We start from the raw sequence: 12,469 nt of genomic DNA, 5'->3' as shown, positions 1-12,469 counted from the left end.
CAAATAACCTCCTCGACCCTCACTTTCCACCTCGTTAAACTAAGAGTTAGAACCATGTTCACTGAATAAATGCTCCCTGGGCATCTACTATGGCTGAGGCACAGTCCCCGTCCTCGTGGAACTTGTCACAGCAGCTGCAGCGGACCTGTCGCTGAGTACTCTCTGATCAATACTGTGGGGTCTGCGTCACTGTGGGGAGTTTAAGAACAGCAGCAGCAACAGTACCACGGCCCTCGCGAAGCGAGTTGCTGGCTCAGGCACAGCACCATCCTGGGTGCTTGCAAGCACGACCTGGCCTAGTTCTCCCCGCCTAGGCGGTCGGGGTCCTATTATTCTCGTCTTACAGGTGAGAAAAGCTGGGCTCGGAGATCTCTAACATGCCCGATCTGTACAGCTTGGAAATGGCAGCACAGGAATTCCGACTTGCGCAGGTCTGACCCTAGAGCCCACTCACTGTGCTCTTCTAAGCGAGGCTCCACGCCCAGCTAGTTATCCTTTTCTGTAGGGGCTCTTCTTCCCACCTGACTCTCCGTCATTTCAGGACGGGGTGTCTCCTGATACGTGTTTAAGGAATGAGAGAGTTCTTCCCTCGTTCCCTGTGGTCACAGACATTCCCCGTAGTATGTGTTTTGTGGTGGAGTCATTTTCAGAGATTGAACCTTGGGCTGCCTGCATCAGAATCACCTGGGGTGCTCATTCAAGTGCAGATTCCCGGGTCCCCGTACAGGGTCTACTGAATCCAACTCTCCTGATAGGAGGTCTGGGAATCTGCATTTCCAACTAACCTTCTGGGAGAGTCTTAGTCTTGCTAAAATGTGAGCCCTGGGTGTGGATGAGCCCTGGCAGCACCGTCTGTCATATGCATTATATGATTTTTCTCCAAATTCAGTTCCCTGTGGTTTAAATCCCTGCGGCTTGAATTATCTGGCCTTAAAGACAAAGCTGCCCTGAGAGGCACCTCTGTGTTCGCTGCACCTGACAGTCAGCTTGCCGGGGAGTTCCGTGTTGTCCCTGAAAACCCGAGTCCTGGCTGAAAGCTTTCCTGCACGAAGATAAGGTTCTCTCTGGGATGAGATCCCACTGTTAAGTCAGGTGTGTGCTTTGCGTGACTTGTTTTTCTTCTGGGAGATATTCATAGTCAGGGCTCTGAAGTTCAAAGGGCCAGTGGGGAGAGGCTCACTGCGCAGGAATTCCAGACCCACAGTCAGGGGCTCTCACCCACCCACTGAGGGGACCCCCAGGTCAGGGGCCCCAGTGAAGTCATAGCCCAGAGCCCTCAGCGGGAGGGCTTTGAGGGGCTGCCCGCCTGCTCCCCACCCCAGCCTGGCCTCTGCTGCTCCGAGCCAAAGTCTGCTGATGGTGGATTCAGGAGCGGGGGGGCGGGGGGGGGGGCAGGCTTTGAAGTCGGACAGACCTGGGCTTAAGGCCCGGCCTTACTGTTTACTGGCTGGATGATCTCATTCCTCCAAGCCCCTGTTTCCTGCCTTGTAGGGTACAGACGGCAATAAGCATACCTCTTGCGTGGTTTATGAGGATTAAATGAGATGACGCAGGCTAACTCCCAGCACACGATAACGGCTCAGTTCTAGGGAAGGGTTCTTACCCGCTCCCTGCCTGCAAGCGGAAGCCCCCACCCCCACCCCCACCCTCATGCTCCTGGGCAGCTGCGCTTTAGAAATGCTACACGATGCTCCCTCTGCCACCTGCTGCCTGCCAGCGCCTGCCAGGCTGCAGGACCAGCCCTGGGAGCTCCTCACGCCCCCTCTGCTTCGCCCAGGTTCACTCAGTCCCCTCAGTCTCCTTCGCATTATTTGGACTTTTACGGTCACATCTCAGTTAAACGAAAAACACTTAGAAGTCAAGGTTCCATGTTAGGAACCTCATCAAGGACCCGGAGAAAAACAAACAAAAAGTGTTACAAAGCCTGAATACTATAGCTCATGTTTTTAAATGCAGAGAACTCACTCACAACCTAGTTGGCATTGCTTTAGAAACAGTCACGACACACCTTAAGTGAGAGGCAGGAGACCCTGGGCAGCAGGAATGCTGCCACACATAGGCGCTTGCTGAGAGCAGCAAGAAGAAACCCTTGAAAACTCACAGCCAAGAGAAAGAGACGATGGGGAAAAAGGGAGGGAAGGGGGAGAGAAAAGAAGGGACAGAGGGGACAACTGGTTGGAATATTATCATCAATTAAAAGGAATAAAATGCCGAGTCACTTAGACGAACTTTGGAAACTTTATGCTGCCTGCAAGAAACCAGTGGCAGAAGGCCACATAGTGTGTGTTTGTTTCCTTTAACTGATATGCAACGGTCAGAATAGACAAGTCCGTAAGGACAATAAATAGATTAGTGACTCTCAGGGCTGAGGATGTTGGGAGTAATGAAATTATTCTAAAATTGATTGTGGTGATGGTCTCACAACTCTGCGAATATAACGAGAACCAATAAATACATTCTTTTTAAAAAAAAGTAGTCCAAAAAGTTTGATGTCATTCATTGAAGGACAGTAATTCTCTAGAAGGTGTGGTGGGGGCGCATCTAGGAGGTCCCCAAGATGTTTTCAGAGGTCAAAACTATTATTAAGGTCAAAACTATTATTATGCAGTACTAAGGCCTTACATGGCCTTTTCACTCCCATTGTCTCGTGGGTGTGCAGTGGAGTTTTTCCAGAGGTTCCATGACATGTGATGACATGGTAGCTCTGAAGGCTAATGGCATGTGTGCCTCTGTAGTCTTGTGTTTTAAATTTCTCTCGGTCTTAGTTCTTAATACAGCCAATGTTGACAGATATAACGCACATAAAACAAAAGCTCATTGGGGTACTTGATAATTTTTTAAAGTGTAAAGGAATCCTGAGGCCAAAACATTTCAAATCCACGTGTTGAGAGAGAAACTGCTACTGCACCCCATAATCGTAGCATTCCTGCCTGACAGCGGGACAGTGTCGTGGGTTTTCAACTACGAACCCTGCCTGCAGGCCACAGAAAGCTCCCATGGTGCCCCAGAGGGCCTCCCCTGTGGCTCTCAGCATGGCCTCCCTTGTGAGCATTTACTATGTATGGGCACAGCATTTTTCCTGCCTGACATACCCCATCTTCACAGGGACCCTGAGAGGCAGGTGCTGTCATTACCCCCTTTACAGAGGAGGAAACTGAGTCATAGGCTAAGTAACTTGTCAAAGGTCCCACAGCTAATGGATGATGGAGCCTGAACTTGAACCCAGGCAGTCTGGCTCCAGGGTCAGCTCTCTTAAGCAGGATGTTCTACTAGCCCCTCTTAGCCATCCAGACCCTGTAGCTACAGGTCAGTCTCACCACTTCCCCAGGAGGGCCCAGGCTGGGGAGAAGCGCATGGAGTTGAAAGTCAAGAGACTAGAGTTGAAGACCTGGCTCTTCCGCTTGCGTCTGTGTAATTTAAGCAAGTTATTTATCTTCCCTGAGCCTTGATTTCTTCATCCAAAACGTTAGGGTGATCATGGGACCTATCCCCAAACTTGTTGGTGGGATTCTATAAAATACTGCAAAGCAATATGGTGCTATGGGGAACCAGGTCCAGCCAAGGCCGGGCTGGCTGTGACTGGGGAAGTTATTTAACCGCTCCGAGCCTTAGCTTCATCCTCCATATAATGGAGATAATAAAACACTTGATAGGAGATTTAAACAAGACTGCAAGTCTGAAAGGGCTTAGGCAGCTCAGCACAGGTTAGCTGTTGTTATGCACAAGGGACTGGCCAGTTGCAAAGCAGGACAATACTAGTACTGTAATGAGGCTGGTCTTTAGCTCTAAGGCAAACCAAGTTCCTGTTACTATTCGGGACAGGGAGACATCAATGACATCATGGTCTTGGCACGCTCCAGCTTTGAAAGGAGTCTGTGCCCTAGGATTTTGCAACTCCATGTGGTCTCAACCAGCAGCAGCAGCAGCTGGGAGCGTGTCAACAATGCAGACTCTCAGGTCCCAACCAGGCCTCCCGAGTCAGAATCTGCATTTTGACAAGATCCCCAGCTAATTCCTATACACACTCAAGTTTAAAAAACACTGGTGTCGCATGGAAAGAAAGAATGGTAATGGTAGATTTTGGCCTGGGATGGGAAGGGTTAATATTTAGTTTGGCTCCTGCCAAGGCACCGGAAACAGAAGGTTCTAGAGATTGAAGTGTATGGACTGATGGGACAGGAAGGCTCCCTTCCTGCCTGTGTCCTGGACTGCCAGGACTCCAGCCTGGGGCCCGCACTGAGCCTCGGGCTGTGGTGAGGAAGGGCCCCGGGCCTGCAAAGCAGAGGGCATGCTGGGACAAAGGGAGGCCTAAGTGCCTCTTCTCGGGCCACCTGGACTCAGAGTTGCCGAATAAGCCTGGGAGGTTCAGTCCTCAGGCTAAGGCCACATGAGGTCTGAGGCAGAGTGGAGAAGCCCAGAGGAATGTCACAGTTAACTGAGCAGGGCTCTCCCAAGGGTGGCCAGCACTGGGACAGCTGTTTGAAGGCCTCTGAGGTCTCCCTGTTGCACCCAGCCTCGCCCTCTGTCCCCTGTTCCCCTGGCCTCTAGGGGGTGGGAGCAGGGCTGTGACCATGCTTCCTCTGCAGTGCTGGAGCAGCTGCTCCCCGAGCTCACGGGACTGCTCAGCCTCCTGGACCACGAGTATCTCAGCGACACCACTCTGGAGAAGAAGATGGCCGTGGCCTCCATCCTGCAGAGCCTGCAGCCTCTCCCAGGTCAGACGTCAGCACTCTGCCCAGAGCCCCCCAGGACCCTCAGCAGCTCCCCAGGGCTGCTGGCAGGAGGGAGCCCAAGCCTCACAGTATAGCATTCAACACTTTGTGTGGTCTGGCCAATGTCCTCATCCACTTCGGCCCTTCTCCACCACAACCCTGCCTGTACTGTCTGTGCTTCTCCACCCCCACCGCACTACAAATTCACACACACAACGCACATGCCACACACAGATACACACCACAAACCACACTCACATGTACACCACGTTCTCACATACACCTCACATGCACAGCACATCGTAACAAATATACACTACATGTGACACATACCACGCTCTCACCAACACCATACACTCACATTCACAGCACACATGACACATCTCTCACACCCCACATGCTCTCACACACAACAAACACATACACATCACCCACTCCTGTACACAGACGCACACTGACACACACCACCTTTATGCGTTGGCCCCACACTGTTATTCATTCCCCACCCTCTGCTTCCCACAGCTTCTCTGCCTGTCTTCCCGGCAGCAAGGCCTCCTCGCCTGTTCCAGCCTTTTCTCTACACCCATCAGCCCCCAAGATGATATGTGTACATCCAGAGCTCAGTGAGCCCTGATGTGCTGGCCCCGTGTCCCGCACTACTGAAGGCACCTGAGTGACACGCTGGGAGGTCACTGCTCAGTGATTCTCTGAGCCTCACTTCCCCGTGACAAAGCAGGTCGAAGTCACTGGCTGCCTTCACAGGACTGGGTGGAGGAAGAGGGCAATTGTCATTGAGCTGGCTGGAGCCCCTGCCCCCAGCCACTCCAGGGCGGTCCCTGGATTCTGTTTTCTATTCTGGGCTCCAAGCATCTTTCACTTGGAGGAGATCCTCAGTAACAATGTAAAAATGAAAACAAGGTTTGAAAACTAAAGAAATCATTTTGGTTGTGCACATGCTTTGCAAACTGAATCTTGTAGCCTGTGCAGCGGGGAGACCTGGCCCCTCCTCAGAGTCAGCATCCGCGTTTCCCGTCCTCCTCACTGTTGGTGTGTTCTCCTTCCTCCCAGAAAAAGAAGTCTCCTATCTGTATGTGAACACAGCCGACCTCCACTCCGGGCCCAGCTTCGTGGAGTCCCTCTTTGAAGAATTTGGTAAGTGACCTCTCCCGACCTCAGTCTCTGGAAGGGCCCCTAACTGGGCCGGGAGATACCTGCACCTGGGCCTGGCTCCAACATGACAACAATGGTCACTTTAGCCAAGTCCCCAAGCCTCTCTGGGCCCTGCCACATCTGAAAATCTAGTCAATGTCCGGTAATAGGAAATCACCCCCAAATTTTGAGCACAGGAAAGGATGAACGTGCAGGCAAGGAAGGTCTGGCACATGGGGCATTGTCTTGCCTGCTACCTCGCATTCACGAGCAGTGGCCGCTGGGACCCTGGGTTGAACAGTGCAGTGGCACCATGGGCCTGGGAGCAGCCACGCTGGGCTGGTGCCGTGTGTGTGTGTGTGTGTGTGTGTGTGTGTGTGTGTGTGTGTGTGTGTGTGTAATGAGTGTTTTATCTCAAGAGGAGGCTCAACACAGGGAGAAAGCTATGGGTCAAGTGAGAGAGTGTTAGGGGCTGACAGACTTAGGGAAGACATTGCTTTCATGACATAACCCTGACAAATTTGCACAGCACTGTACCAAACGTTATCTCATTCCATCTTCTCCATAACTCTGAGAGATAGACAAGGCCGGTTTACAGATGAGAAGACCGAGTCTCAGAGCGATGAAGTCATCGGTCGTTAGGGTTACTAATGGAGTTGGTATTGGAGGCCTTCTGACCCCAAATCCAGCCCTCTTCCTGCTCTGCCTTGCTCATCCTCGGCTTTCTCTGCCCAACGGCCTGACGCTTCATAGACTGTGACCTGAGTGAACTTCGGGATATGCCGGAGGACGATGGGGAGCCCGGCAAAGGAGCCAGCCCTGAGCCAGCCAAGAGCCCGTCTCTGAAACATGTGAGTCATGGGCTGGCTTCCCACACCCTCAGGCCCTTTGCTCCTCTGGAGGGGGGCAAGGGAAGCGGCCCCCCTGATGTTGGGGACGCTCCTGGATGTGCAGGGCCCTGTTCTCTCTTCCGTGTGGTAGTTAAGGGCAGAAACTGACTCATGCTTACTGTGCCCCTGATGAGCAGGGATAATGTCCCTTTAGGCCCAAAGGATGGCCCAAAGGGTCTGTCATGACTTGTGCTTGCAGTAACACAGATGGAGTGATAGGGAAAGCTCTGGGCCAGAAACTGAGTGGCCTTTACCCTCTTCCCTCCTGCTGTGTGGCCTCTGAGCCTGAGCTTTTCACCTACAAAATGAAGGTTTGGATCATATCTCGGGTTCCCAGCCTTGGGGCCAGAGAGTTAGGTCAAGGGACCCATAATCACATCAAGCATTGTGTCTCAACTGCATAACTCACTATCATCAGCATCAGCCGTTCCAACTGTTGACAACTTACTGTGTCCTCTACATGCGCACAGCAACGGAGAGAGGTTCTCCGCATTTTACAGGAAAGGAAACTGAGGCTCAGAGAGAGTAAGTGACATGCTGATGTCCCACAACTAGAAAGTCACAGAGTGTGGCTGTAAAGCCAGGGTTGCCTGGCCCCCAGAGCCTACACTCTTGGCCACGAGGCGACACTGCCTCACTAAATGACATCTCACATTTACTTGTCCCGCTGCTCCTCATGTATGTGTAGAGGTGCTTATAGGGCACTGCAGAACTCACAGTAGCTTTTGGTAATTCTGCATGTGCTCACTCAAGCGTGTAACTCCTTCTATGTGACAGTCCACAAAACTTTCAGACATTACAGAAGCCCTGCTACTTAAATAACTTGGATAAAAACTTGGATAAAACTTGGATAAATAACTTGGACCAACCAAACACTCTTAAGGTTTCCCAGCTTTGCCCTTCTGAAAGTCTATCAGATATTATAGCTACTCAGTCAGATCTTGCCTTACAGGAGCGCCTGCCTCCCTCTCCCAGCCTCCAGACTGTCATTCTGTTGCTCCCCTCTGCTCTCCTGGCCTTCTTAGTCTCACATGCCTCCTCCTTCTCCCTCCAGGCAGCAGACCTGCCTCCACCGCTCCCAAACAGGCCTCCGCCTGAAGACTACTATGAGGAGGCCCTTCCCCTGGGGCCAGGCAAGTCCCCTGAGTACATCAGCTCTCACAGTAAGTTCTGGTCCCCTTGGGAGTAGAGGGCAAGGAGAATAGGAGGCTCCTCTCCTGAAGCTCCAAGCCTGACACCCACCAGCCATGCCCACCTCCTGAGGAGTAGCTGCCTGAGCACATGGCCTCTTTAATGACGTCCTGGGTACATCAGTGGGTGTGGACCCAGGGGTCAGGAGTTTGGGCTCTAGTCCCAGTTCTGTATGGCCTTAGGCAATCCCCTTCCTCTCTTTGGGCCTCTGTTCCCTTACCCTTAAAATAAGAAAGAGGGGTAGATACATGCATGTAAATGCACTAGGGTGGAGATGCACAGACGACCACTACAACCTTTGCCTAGCACTGAAGCTGGTGCTAACCTCAGTGCTCCTCCTCAGTGGACTGGTGAACTAATGCATGTTTCAGCAGAATCACAGATTACAGGTGGATTAGGTTATGTAGGCTCCGAAGTCAAAGCATATGATAAAAAAGCACATGGTCAAAATCAGAGGTCTTCAGCGGAGAGTGTGGGCACCCAGGGGATTTATGAGATTTTGTGGGAGAAGTATCAGAAGTATCATTTACATTTAGATCAATAGCTCTTTTAAAAATTCCTATGTGAATGTTTTATAGAATTTACTAGAGGCCCAATGCACGAAATTCGTGCAAGGGGCTTGGCCCTCACAGCCCTGGCTTTGTCTGGAAGATCATAAGCACATTATGCTTTTATTATTATAGATTAGCTAATAATAGCATGAAGCTTCTAATTAGTTTAAATATAATTATGTATATATACATATATAATATAGACATACATAATAATTATTTATGCATGTGTAATTTATACATAAATATAATTATAGTTCATGATTATATTTTTACCGGTAGGTGAGCACAATAAAATAATTTAGAGGGCACTAGTACAAATTATCTTTGAAAAATCTCTTAGCCTGGCCATCATAGCTCAGTGGTTGAGCATTGACCTATGAACCAGGAGGTCACGGTTCAATTCCCAGTCAGGGCACATGCCCGGGTTTCGGGCTTGACCCCCAGTGTGGAGCATGCAGGAGGCAGCCAGTCAATGATTCCCTCTTATCATTGATGTTTCCATCTCTCTCTCCCTCTCCCTTCCTCTCTAAAATCAATAAAAATATATTTAAAAACTAAAAAATCTCTTAAGTTGACCACAAAAGGAGAGTGTCTGGTTTTGACTTGTTCTCAATCAGTCTCCTCCAGTGTTACAACAGGTGGCTGTTCCTTTGAGGATCAGATAAGTCACTGGCTTGGGTGTGGGGACTTAGCAATCCATACAAGAAAGTACATGATGTTCAGTTGCCAAGATCACATCTGGTTCTCCTGGTAACTTGGGAGAACAATAGCCTGACATGGATAGTAGGTTGGTGAGATGGAATTCAGGGAAAGGACTGTCATAGGATGTCATTGTAATTACTTTTGTGCTGTCAAGTCATAGATTAAGAAAAGTCATAGTGAGGCCCAGAAGGGGCTTTCATCTCAAGTGCTAAGAAATGATGGAAAGGAACAGCAATTTAGGTGGAGTGCCACAATGTACTATGATGTACATTGAAATAAAATCCTCTACACCAGAAAGAAAGGAAGGAAGGAAGGAAGGAAGGAAGGAAGGAAGGAAGGAAGGAAGAGAGAGAGAGAGAGAAAGAGAGAACATGATGGTTTTTGGATGACCCAGCATAGTATTTGAACATGTATATGAAAATGTTTGTGTGCTGGAATATTTTCCAACCACAAAAAAAGTAAATAGCCCTAACTGATTTGGCTCAGTAGTTAGAGCGTTGGCCCAAGGACCAAAGGGTTGCAGGCTCGATCCTTGGCCCAGGTCAGGGCATGTGTAGGAGGCAATCAATTGATGTGTCTCTCTTGCATCAATGTTTCTCTCTCTCTCTCCCCCATCCTCCCTCCCATTCTCTCTGGAAATCACGGGAACCATATCCTCAGGTGAGGATTTTTTTTTAAGTAAATAAAATAGGTCTCCTGTGCTGATCAGAAAAGAATTCCAAGATACATTCACTGAGAAAAATCAAACACAGCCTGGCTGTGGTGGCTCCGTGGATTGAGCATTGTCCCATAGACCAAGAGGTCCCGGGTTCAATTCCCAGTCAAGGTACATGCCCGGGTTGCAGGCTCAATCCCTAACAGGGGGCAAGCCAGAGGCAGCCGATTAATGATTATCTCACATTGTTGTTTCTATCTCTCCCCCTCTCTCTCCCTTCATCTCAGAAATCAATAAAAAATATATTTTAAAAAAAAATCAAACACATAATACTGCAGATGACATGATTCCACTTATTTTTAACAGTATATATGCACATGCATTCATTTTAACAATTTTTCTAGGATATGCAAGAGACTCAACAATCCTTTCCTATGGGAAATGAATAGAAAACTGGGTGAAGGGAATATATATTCCCCCTCAAATTCTTTGGTACTGATTATGCTTTTCACCATGGGCATATATATTTTTTATTGTAGTAAAACACACATAACAGGAAATTGACCATTTCAACCACTTTAAAGTGTCCAACCAATGGCATTTAATGCATTCACAGTGTTGTGCAGCCATCACCACTATCACAGTGCTGTGCAGCCATCATCACTGCAGAAGGAAACGCCATACCCATTAAGCAATCACTCCCTATTCCCCTCCCCTCCCCTCCCCCAAGCCCCTGCCAATCGCCAATCTGCTTTCTCTATGGATTTGCCTTTTCTGGATACTTCATATAATAGAATCATACAATGTGTGGCCTTTCGATTCTCGCTTATTTCACTTAGCATAACGTTTTCAAGGTCCATCCATGGCATTGCATATATCAGTACTTCCTTCCTTTTTCTGGCCAAATAATATTCCACATTTTGTTTATTCATCCATCAGATGGACATTTGGGTTGTTTCCGCTTTGGGCCACTGTGGCATAGTATTTTTATGATTGCTAACTAGTTCAAACAAAGTGAAACAGTGAGATTGGACAGGTGATCAGTGGCTTTCTCCAGCCTTCATAGCCGTGGGGTCTACTGTCACTGTTAGCAGCTATTTGTCTGTGGAGCAGGTGACTTTTATTTTCTCCACTGGAAAAGAGGGGGGGCCGGGGGAGGGGAATGAAGTGCTCTGTGCCCTGATCCCAGGTTGAGCCCCTCAGATGAGGCTCCTCCACCTCCCCACAGAGTTCACCCCCCTCTCAGCTGGCACGGAGAAGCCGCCTCTGAAAGCAGCAGGCATCCTGGGGCAGTAGGGAAGGGAGGGCCTCAGGAAGGGCCAGGGAGCTTGTCCAGGGAAAGAGTGCCAAGCCCATCAGGGAGTATCCTTCCTTTCACACAGTATCCAGCCCCAGGTGTCTGAGCACTTTGGCCAGGCTGTCCCTCCCTCTTCTCCCTCACACCTCTTCCTCCCCCACCCCCACACCCCTGGTCCTGACCCTCCCAGTCCACCTCACAGGGCATGCCACCAGCACGTGAGGCCTCAGAGTGCCTGCTGGGAAAGGCAGGCTCTGAGCCACACTTGGGAGACAGAACTGGCTGTCCCAGTCGCTGAGAACTCGAGCACGGCCATCCTCCGGAAACAGATGGACAGCAGGGTCTGGGAGCCCAGAGCAGTGCTCGGAAGAACAGTGTGGTGCGAGAGCGAGCTGGACTGGGTGAAGGAAGGCTTTCTGAAGGGGGGATGTGCCGCTGTCCCCTAAGCTGGCAGCCTTGGTCTCATCCAGGCTCTGTCACTAGCAGAATGCGTGTAGCTCAGTTTCCTCGTCTGTAAAATGGGCTGATTCCTACCTCCCTGCAGCCTGGGAACTGGAAGGACCATAAGACCATGTGCCATGCACTGTGCTGAGAGTTTACATGCCTGATATCGCTAATCCGTGGGGGAAACTGTGCGTGTCGCTTTAAGATGAAGAAGGTGAAACGCAGATAAAACCGTTTTCTTTCCAAGGTCACTCAGCAAATGATGGAGGCAGATTTAAACTGAAATCTGATCAATCCCAACACATACGCCCTTAACCCACTGAACTTCCGAGTGTGCTCCAGAGACGGTCTACATCAAAATAACCTTTTATTTTTTCAAATCCAACTCCTTGGAGTTCAATATAGTTTCTATTTTTACATATGTTTTAAAATGTCCTATTAAATAGTTGGGGGATTTTAAAGTGCAGAGTCCTCAGCCCCGTCCACACCAGTGAGTCTGAAGTTCTGGGGATACAACCCAAGGATCGGCAATTTAAAAAGACACCTGGTAATTCTGAATAGAACAAACTGTGAGATAACCCCACCCCTGTACTGTGCTGCACCCCTGAGTGGGATTGTGCTGTGAAAGTCCAGCACAGGCAGCTGCTGTATTCACTCTGACATGCATTAGTATTACCTCGTCTAGTCCATTTCCTCCTTTGTAGTCACAGAGGCTTAGAAGGAGAATTGCTTTGATACAAAGAGGGGGATGTATCAGGAAGTGAGCAGAAGGGCTGAGGTGGCAGAGAATTCGGCAAAGGCGGCACAGGAAGGGGGCTGGGATACCACTCCGTGTAGTACATGGACCAAGACTCACGTCCACACACACCAGTGCT

General features: G+C 49.7%; 1 protein-coding gene across 8 annotated transcripts in view; it reads left to right on the top strand.

The window, feature by feature from the left end:
- Window positions 1–12,469, top strand: part of AFAP1L1 (actin filament associated protein 1 like 1) — a 59,439-nt gene that overhangs the window by 21,925 nt on the left and 25,045 nt on the right. For 7 of the 8 annotated variants that reach the window (XR_004968218.1, XM_036313205.1, XM_036313203.1 and 4 more), the window contains exons 2-5: window positions 4,587–4,715; window positions 5,781–5,864; window positions 6,615–6,712; window positions 7,806–7,914. Coding sequence is in view for 7 of the 8 variants with exons in the window: in XM_036313205.1 (XP_036169098.1) it covers window positions 4,587–4,715; window positions 5,781–5,864; window positions 6,615–6,712; window positions 7,806–7,914 (420 nt within the window). In the remaining variant the exon portion in view is untranslated. Of the gene's footprint in view, window positions 1–4,586; window positions 4,716–5,780; window positions 5,865–6,550; window positions 6,713–7,805; window positions 7,915–12,469 lie in introns of those variants that run through there. The other variant, XM_036313206.1, reaches the window with a different exon arrangement.

Source organism: Myotis myotis, unplaced genomic scaffold (assembly GCF_014108235.1).
Source record: "Myotis myotis isolate mMyoMyo1 unplaced genomic scaffold, mMyoMyo1.p scaffold_m19_p_6, whole genome shotgun sequence".
In the NCBI taxonomy this organism is placed as follows: domain Eukaryota; kingdom Metazoa; phylum Chordata; class Mammalia; order Chiroptera; family Vespertilionidae; genus Myotis; species Myotis myotis.
This window is presented reverse-complemented; position numbering and strand designations above follow the sequence as displayed.